Below are 9,618 nucleotides of genomic sequence, written 5' to 3' on the forward strand. Positions count from 1 at the left end.
ACGTGCAAACCAGTTTCTTAAAAGCTTTAGTGGCATCGGGGTGCCATTTACCATTGTTAGGAACAATTTCAAATAGAGTGCATTTAAGTGCCATCATCGGTAACATGGCAAATTGTGGTATGATATTTCTTATTCTAATCAAAGGAACATTCTCCTCCGTAATTCCATAATCAATGAACAACAGAGTGTATCTTTCGTCATCGTTTGCAACCATTTTCTTGTCTATAACACGTGCACGGTACCAGTTCTTGTCTTTCGAGTATTGCACGATGTACAGTGCATCTGGGAAAAGAAACATATTTTCTGTTTTTAAATAGTGAAAACTATGAAATCACCAAGGCAGCCTCATAAAACAGGAATCAATCAATTCTTTAATTTAACTTAAGCCTTGTTATTGTGAACAAAAATTTCATCCCGTGCAAATTTATTTTAACGCTATCGTTCCGTAACCACTGCAGATTATAATTTATTTACTTTTTATCTGACATTTTCTAATAAAACGAATCCTTTAGAGTGAGATCATTGATTAAATAATAAGTATTCATATATGGAACAAATCCATTCCAACCAAGAATGAATATAAAAATGAATATATAGATAGAATTTGAAAAAAAATTTCAAATACAAAATTTTCGGCGCGGGACACAGAGAAGTTCAAACTTGGCGGAAGTGAAGATATCGTAATAATCGTACTTAAAGTGATTTCCGTTGGTATTATTCCAGTCGTATTTGCCAGTGTGGCTAGTCCCTTGCTAAGCTCTGATATCTTCTGCTGATTTTGCACCATCTGAACGTAAAAACAAGAGGGATCCAAAACGTGAGTGATGCGGATCATCTCCGAGGATCCTTGAAATGAGGGAAAAGAAATTAATTAAAAATAACGAAAGATCGATCAGAAGTTCATAGGTATTGTTCATGCTGGATCTAAATTATCGAGAAAATTATTGATAAGATACAAGTGAAAATTGGTAGACACTGTCTGCAAGATTCATAGAAAAATGGCAAATTAACAACTACAATTACTTGATGATAAATTTCGATGAATTATTTCTGATGGAATATTTATTATAATCCGATTGCAATAACTGCATAAAGATGTTCCTTAGAAGAAGAGAATGGAAAGTGATATTCATTATTAAGAAAAACATAGTACGTACCAACAGTAGGACGATCATCGTTATTCCTGGGACAAATGTTTAATATAGTCGGAGATCTATTGATGGATTCTTCTCTAGATTCTACGGAAAGTAGAATATTTTTTTCAATTTAACGTAGTTTATTCATTCAGAATTGAAGAGTTTGCAACAATGAGAAAAATTGATATCAAATGATATTTCTATTTCGAAAAGAAAGAAACAGAGAAAAGAACAGGATTTTTATATTTAGAAGTGTAAAAGTATCATTACTATGATATAACGCAAAAAGGTTGACTTGATTTTCAGTTGATTTCTGTTGGAATTGCAGTTTCTTCAATTTCTTTTTGTTCTTAAAATAAACAAAGCGAGTAACGAAGAAAGTGAATATATTACTCGAGGTGTGAATTTCTTCGGTCAATGGTTCTATCTCGTAATCTTTCGGCAGTAAATCCGTACGTTGTAGGCTGAAGAAGCACGTTTCTGGTATATGAATGTTGCAGTGTTTTTCTATGGCTTCAACAATGGTGTTGTCGATCTGAAGTCTGCGAAAAGAATCGTACACATTTTTTTATCAGATTCTAAGAAAACCTGTTGATTAAGAAGTAATGAAATCACGAAGGTATTCGAACTTACAAACACTTTTTATGAATATACTATTACTCGCGTTATGCAAAATATTTTAAAGTCCCATAAACGCAAGTATGACGATTCACATTTTGTTTCAAACAACTAATGGTTTTGTTAAGAAGGTTTTGTTCACAACGCTTCATGATTATTTCGTTCTATGATTACCAAGAATTCGATGAAAACTTCAATAAAGAAGAAAAAATAAAAAAATTGTCTAAAATGGAAGATTCGTGAGATAAAAATGACATATTAATAGCACTAGCTACTGATAATTATAATTTGTCTCGATATCAGAAAGTGTCGATCTACAGTTGCTATTTCTTTCAAATTACTTTCACACACACGAATTCGCATATTACTCGTCTGGGAATTTCATGAAAAACATTTCCATATTACTTCCGGATCCGAAAATTTCGCGAAATATATTCGCATTAGTTCCAGATCTGAAAATCTCGTAAAAAGGATCGCCAGTGAATTAGAACTTAAGAACCTACGTAATCGAATATTGAAATCTCGATTCCATTCGAATTATCGGGCAGAAGCATCGAAGGGAAGGGAAACAAAGAGAGCACGGATTTGTTTTAGCCGGTTGAAACCTCGACGGAGAAAATAAAAAGGTGACGTTCGTTCTGGTGGTTTAAAAAAGAAAAAAAANAAAAAAAAAAGAAAGAAAGAAAAAAAAAACCGCCGAAGCCGCTTTAAAACGCAACCACAGGTACATTCTGCTTTAATTAATTACTCTTACACCTCGAGTGCTCTCCCCGTTCCCTCTATTCTCTCTCCCTCTGCCTTTTATTCCCTTTTCGCGCTGCTTACGAATATAAACGACAGAGGATTTGTCCGACTCTGCGCCATCGTCACTGTCGGCGAAAAATAAATCGTTCAATATGCACCGGAGATTTTGATTTATCAAAAGCCTCTGGATTTTTCACTGCGCGATTCGATAAATCTCGGCGAGATTGATGAGACGAGAGCTGCAACATTGTTAAGAGATTCGATTTTGTCGTTCGATCGTTTCAAAACGTCGGCATCGAGATAAACACTGTCCTGGATCGATGATGATACTCTATCGATACGATATGGGAAAAAATTGATGATAATCGCGCGATGGAAATACTTTCGATAAAATTTGATTTGTCTGACCTTCGTTCGTTTTAATTTGAATTAAAAAGTAAGAATTTTCTATCTTTCTGACTCACTTCTGACTTTTGACTTTTTAATCAAAATTGCTGTTGTGGAATAAAATCGAGTTTTTCCTTTCCCTTTAGAATCACATAGTCAGAAGTACATGACAAGTACTTTTTGTGAATGCGAATCGTTTGAAAAAGTGAAAATTAAGAAGTAGGATAGTAGATAGATAACATAGGTAGTAAAAATTGTATAGCAGAAGAAGCCATTAAAAGTCACTAAAATAATTAAAATTTTGACGAATTTTTAATGGATTTTAATAGCGAAAGTGCAGAGGAGTAAGACTTGCTAAGAGTTTTTCCTTTCCTTCCAGAATCACATAGTCAGAATTACATGACAAGTACTTTTTGTGGATGCGAATCGTTTGAAAAAGTGAAAATTAAGAAGTAGGATAGTAGATAGATAACATAGGTAGTAAAAATTGTATAGCAGAAGAAGCCATTAAAAGTCACTAAAATAATTAAAATTTTGACGAATTTTTAATGGATTTTAATAGCGAAAGTGCAGAGGAGTAAGACTTTTGCTTGTTCAATTGAAATTGTATTTTTAACTTCTAATGAAAATTTTATAATCTTCCCTTTTCTTGCTAGAAACAAATAAAAAATATCAAACTGAAACATGGAATATTGCTTACTTGATTTCGCTGTTCTCGGGCTCGTCGTTTTGAATCAAATGGCAAGGAATGTTGACCAGAGTTTTCAACTTTTTTATCACACGCTTAATGTCTATCTTGTTGAGATTTTCTTTGATCGATGTAGAGATCTGGAACAGATTTTTCGGCGCACGAATCGACGATCATTTGACCATTTCGAGTCATTTTTGAACTATTTAACGTATCTCTAATGCTGGTGGATTTTAAGAAAAAGACATGATAAACATAACGATACAATGAAACATAAGTATAAATGACAAGAATATGATATCATTTATAAATTGCATATCAAAATACCATTGAATTAAAAAAATTTCTCAAGCAAAAAAAGAAAAAAAGAAAGTTCCAATACATTTGTCCTTCTTGTTACGAATTTTCTACCCTGTCAGGAAAAATTTTTAATGATCCTTTCCATTTAAATACGAAAATCTCTGCAGAGACTAATACACCCGAAACTTTATAGACCTAATCGAGGAAAATCTCGTTACGAGTGCAGGCATTTTCGTTTATTGCGCAGAGGAGAAACACATCGAATGAATAAAAGCAACGGAACTTCCCTGCGGACTTAATAATTATACCAATCAAGTTGAAATTGTGGATGCAATAATGCTTTGTCTAAAAACATAGATATAATTTAGCCAATGAAACAGAGCGCGTAAAACGCGGTGTTCAATTCGAGGCTGAAAAACAGACGATAATTCCAGCGAATTGAAACTTGAAAATTTAATTCACGTTATGTTATGTTATATTGCGAGCGAAATTTATATTACGAATTGAACACGATAAATTGTGTGACAAGAGAACGTCAACGAAATGAAATATGACAAAGAGAATTTATTATTGATTTCGGGCTTATCTTCGAATTCTTACCACAATTGCAGATTGAAGTTGTTCCTCGTACTCTTTCAACTCCGTGGAAATTGCGTCGATATTTTTTCTTCGGAAATCTTTGTGCTCGCGTAGCGAGATGATGATCTGTTTCTCCACGTTTTGAAGAACACCGTGTAGATAAGCGAAATGCTGGGTAACAGTTGCCTCTGTAGTGTCAGTGTTTTGCGTTTCCACCAGGGAGGAGGAAATAGTCATCAGTTTCTGAAATGCAAACGTGATGTATGAATGAAGGCTCGTTGTGTCACGAAATTTACGAAGAATAACAATTATTTGGTTAGCTAGACTAATCTAATTTTAATTGTATTTTACAATTTTATAATTCTCTTTTGGTCAATTTACCAGGTTTAAAGAAACTGATAATATTGATGATATTAACGACACTCCTTCAATTACGGAAATTTTCTCCTGTATAAAGTATAATAAATTCCGGATAGTTGGATAAAACAGTATATTACGCATTTTCTATATATTACTTCACTAGCAATGAGTTTAAGTTAAACATACTAACATTAAGTAAGAAAAACGTAATAAAATAAATTTATGAAGAATGCATCTTATATAAGTGGATAAAACTATATTATATTGTACAGTGGATTCACTATTAAACCAAATAAAGTCGATGAGAATTTTTTATCCTCCCATGTCAATGTCCAAAGGCTACCGTTACAAAAGTCAAAAATTCATTATCTTAAAGTCAGTGTGAAAGATCTGTGTAATTGCTGGACAACAATATCATACAAAATCATACAAATCGGACGTTTAAAGTTCCAAGATTCAATTTGGAAAAAGATTCGTCTCGAAAATTTTCCTCGCAGCAAATTTATCGCCGTGAAGCTTCTGAATAAACCGATCGCTGTTCAAAGAAATCTTCAAAACCTCGTCGCCTTAAATTCAGTATGAAATATTTTGAATACATCTGGAATGTCGGTAAAAACTGAAGCAGATATTTGAGATATATATTCGATAGATATGTCGATGAAATTCTGTGATTTAAATGGACCACTGTCACGTCAGATGGCCAAGCTCGACGATGGTCAAAATAAAAACAGAGAAATCGCTTTGTAACACGTTCCCGTGAAATTACACGTAACCAACAGATGACTGATGCAACACGCTGATTGATATTCGACCGATCGCTTGGGTCGCCGTCTTAAGAAATCGAGGCATCTTTAGCAACGAGTGAAGCGGTTAAAGTTTAGCCTGCAGCTGAAGATCTTTTTATTTTATTTTCGTCGTATCGAACGCGAGAGAATATACGTTCGACCCTGTTAAAGGTGATTTTGATTTCTTTCACCGAAGAGCCGGAACTCGAACCCGATGATTTGATTTTGATAGTCGAGGTTTAACTCTTCGACGATTATTTATTAGCGTACATTATGACAACTTGACACAGAATATGCAAAATATTTGATATAAATATGAAATGTTATACTACATGGTTTACTGGAACGAGAGCAAGAAATGGAAAATATAAAAATTTCAGCATATCGATCGAGACACTAATTAATCGTTCAAGATTTTTCACCAAGGGATGAAACTCCTTGAAACAAAAATAGAAGGACTCGTATCTCCCAAGAGATTTATAAATCTATATCGTATATTTTACTAAAATGAAAGCAAGAATTGAAATATTGTAAAGATATTCAGATTACTACAGATTTTCAACAAATCGACATTTTCTTTTGTCTTAAATAGTAGTTTGAAGTCTTAGAAATAAAATACAAAAGGTCTTAGCCTTTAAAACAACTTATTTTGGGGTATAATAATAAATCCGCGGATACAGAATCATTGAATTTGTATCACTGTTTACAACTTTAAGCAGTATTGTAAAGTGAAATCGTACGATTCAAATATTAGGGGACTTGGATTCAATTTAGTTGTGAATTGTAAGAACTGTGAGCCGCGATATATAAGTAAAATAAGTAAGTAAAGGATACATATGAAAAATGACGTTCTGAAACTTTAAACGCGTTTCTCTCGAAACTAGGTTTTTAGAAACGGTGTGCAAGATATCTCGGTATCTAACTAACCGATTACTGTGAAACTTGGTACGTATCTTTAGTGTAACATTTACCAGGGATTGACGATCGAACATGTTTTAACTTTTTCGAGACATATATTATTATATATTCGAGATATATATTATTATACAATTTCGAGAAATATAAACAAAAAACGTAGAAATTTTTGGCACAAATTCGATACATCAAAAACAACTAGCTGCTATTTTCATAATTTTCACAAAAATGAAAATGTTGGCTCGTCAATCCCTAGAGAATATTGTTCACTTTTACCGCCTTTTTGTTACAACTAATCCTGTCTGGCTGGAATCATGTACACCGATAGGCAAATGTAAAAAAACAAAATTATGTAAAAGGACCACCGTTAAAAACTTAAATAAGAGCCCTCTTTTTTTCTTTTTTTATTGTTGCTCTCCAAAGTGTTCGTAATTTTTAGACCCGTCAAATTGTCCTGCCCCCTTGAACATCCACAAATCTGTCAACTACACAGTTTCATCACGTTTTCACAAGGGATGATGAGAAACTATCGCTGCCTGCGAAAGGCTTTTCGATCCACTGTCCTCGTCCTTCGCCGAAAATAAACTCTGATTCGCCTCCGGGATGGGGCCGGAATATCAAACGAGACGGCGATATCATCGACGTCGCAGCGTGTCATCGTTTCGCCGTGAACTAGAAGGTCGTCTCGTGCGACTTTCTAGAGGATGATCCGTGAAGGGAGAGGACTTATCTGTCGTGAAGGGAGAGCGGCACAGATCGGGAATGGCAGGGAGCAAAGGAACAGAAGAGGTGGTCGCGGTTGTGCCGGTGTTTAACGTTGAACCAACGACCGAGCAAACGCGCCTTTCCCCAGTCTTTCGCGTCTCGAGGACCGGTTACCATCGTTCATTCGTTCTCTTCTCGGTCTCGTTCCGTCCGTGTATTATTATTTCGTGTAATCTGGCTTGTTCTCTCTCTTGTGACTCTCGTCGACGGTGTTGAGGATGAGGCTGGCTCCTCGACGAACCTTTGGATCCTAGGCTTCTGCAGTCAGGTTGGGGCGTTTAGGTGACCAAGAGCAAACCTAGGAGGAGGGATCATGCGGGTGCTCGACAACCTCTGCGCGCTGGGATACGTCGCGTTCCTTTTGCTACTCGTCGGTGAGTCTCTACTATTTGACGACGATGATCATTCTTCGGTGGTTCGGACCGACGACTATAATTGTACTGACGATTTATTGCGGATATGTCAAGAGACGTTCGAAGACTGTTTGGCGTTTCGTTGCTTTTGAAGTTTACTCGTGAGTTAGTATAGAAGCCTCATTATATAGCATCCTCGTGTTTATCGAATTTAAATTAATTATTATTTGTACATTCATATTTTTCGCAAAATGATTCAAGAAGTGAAAACTTGTATTTCACACGATAAATGTTATAATGTCTAGAAATCTGCAGTATGGTAATAATTCAGCTTTGGAGTGGTATCGTCGTTTGTTGAAAAATAACAATTAATTATTGAAAAATATACAAATGGAAATTCAAGTAGATCGTTGAATTCAATAATACAATTGGAGGGTGATAAATTCACATTTTATTTATTAAATTTATTAAAAACGAGTGAAAGATATTTTTGGTTATTATCGTGGATGATTAGTTTTACTCACGCCCGACGTTTGGTTGTGAAAATTAAAGGCTGGATAAATAAATGATCACAGAAAGCCTTGACAATCATTTTGTTTAATAATGCTGATAAATATTAATTTCTGCAGTGTGTGCAACTGCTTTCTTGCTTTCTTCTTTACGTCACGATTGTAACTGCAATATTTATAACTGCTCAGATGTGTAATGCTCTCTCTTTAAACGAAGAGGCAGAAAACGAGAGTAAATGAAGCACAGTTGCGACATTGTGCGTGCACGAAAATTCAACATAATTGGAAATACTTATGAAATCCACAATCTAGATATCGTTAATACCGCTTTTAGCGACTTAATGCTGCGGATGAGTGACGTTTTTTTACCCAACTGTTTATGAAACGAGGAAATAAACGTTACTGCGAAGAATTGTACACATCAGGTACAACAAAAACTTGGATCAACAGAAAGTTTTGCGACGGTCTTTCATGAAAAGACTAGCATTTTCGTTACGTGAACAGGATGATGTTCACTTTCAAACTTTCAAGCCTCAAGTTTGAAATATTTCGATCTTCGAAGACTTCAAAGCTTGTCAACTACCAAAATCGTCTTTCAGTTACGAACGTCCGACGTGAAACTTCGAAGTCGTCGTCTCGATGTAAAAAAAAAAAAAAAAAAAAAAAAGAAGAAAGTTCAGCAAGCAAAAGAAAACACGCGAGCTGGCACGAGGCGCGAGATAAATCGGAATTTTCCCGTTCCGATCGACGCGTTCACATCACTTTCTTTCATCATCGAGAGCTAACTGCGCGCTCATTTACACGAGCGCGCTCGAGTCACCTACTTCGGAAGCGATCCGCGTCTCGAACCACCTCATTAGAGGAGGAGTGGTAATTGATTTTTCGCGGTTTACGTGCCTGAGGAACGGTAATAGGGCCGTGGTAATTGTTGGCGTAAAATTAATCGGTGTGGGAGGGGGGGGGAGGAGGAGGAGGGTCTTCGGGCTGTGGGGCAAGAGACCACGAGGAACCGGAGAAAGCGCGGGGCATTAGTCGCCCATATATAGGCCTCGGCATCGACCGTTTAACGCTCGTGAGAATATGTTTTATATATATATATATATATATATATATATATGTATCGGTCTTAGAAATAGGTCTGCGCGGCCGTTGACTACGCGGTGAGGGAAAAAGGCAATCAGAATGCCCGGAGACAATGGACTTGCATCACTAATATTTCGCGGTACTTTCCTTTCTCGAAGTGCAACTCTGCCACGCGTAATTTCCATCGCAAGACGCTCGAAATATATATATATATATATATATATATATATATATATATATATACAGGGTGTTTTGTAACTTGTAGCCACTTCGGAAGCTGATTGTACGTCTAAAAATAATGAAAAAAAGTCATATAAATATATGTCCTATCTGTCTTCGTTTATGAGATATAATGAATTTTCTGTTTTAATTACTTTTACAAAAGATGCTCGAAAT

The 9,618-nt window shown here is 35.6% G+C and overlaps 2 protein-coding genes across 4 annotated transcripts in view; one reads left to right on the forward strand and one right to left on the reverse strand.

Moving 5' to 3' along the window:
* Positions 1 to 9,618, reverse strand: part of LOC122538452 — an 82,032-nt gene that overhangs the window by 6,073 nt on the left and 66,341 nt on the right. For both annotated transcript variants that reach the window (XM_043672529.1, XM_043672528.1), the window contains exons 2-7: positions 4,474 to 4,695; positions 3,586 to 3,713; positions 1,530 to 1,678; positions 1,158 to 1,238; positions 694 to 846; positions 3 to 282 (exon numbers count right to left, since the gene is read on the reverse strand). In XM_043672529.1, the coding sequence (XP_043528464.1) occupies positions 3 to 282; positions 694 to 846; positions 1,158 to 1,238; positions 1,530 to 1,678; positions 3,586 to 3,713; positions 4,474 to 4,689 (1,007 nt within the window). In that variant the 5' untranslated portion in view covers positions 4,690 to 4,695. The remainder of the gene's footprint in view (positions 1 to 2; positions 283 to 693; positions 847 to 1,157; positions 1,239 to 1,529; positions 1,679 to 3,585; positions 3,714 to 4,473; positions 4,696 to 9,618) is intronic.
* Positions 7,294 to 9,618, forward strand: part of LOC122538454 — a 136,785-nt gene continuing 134,460 nt past the window's right edge. Inside the window, exon 1 of one of the 2 annotated variants that reach the window (XM_043672534.1) lies at positions 7,294 to 7,651. In XM_043672534.1, coding sequence (XP_043528469.1) covers positions 7,591 to 7,651 — 61 coding nt within the window. In that variant the 5' untranslated portion in view covers positions 7,294 to 7,590. The remainder of the gene's footprint in view (positions 7,652 to 9,618) is intronic. The other variant, XM_043672533.1, reaches the window with a different exon arrangement.

This window comes from Frieseomelitta varia, unplaced genomic scaffold (genome assembly GCF_011392965.1).
Source record: "Frieseomelitta varia isolate USP_RPSP 00005682 unplaced genomic scaffold, Fvar_1.2 scaffold_164, whole genome shotgun sequence".
Classification (NCBI taxonomy): domain Eukaryota; kingdom Metazoa; phylum Arthropoda; class Insecta; order Hymenoptera; family Apidae; genus Frieseomelitta; species Frieseomelitta varia.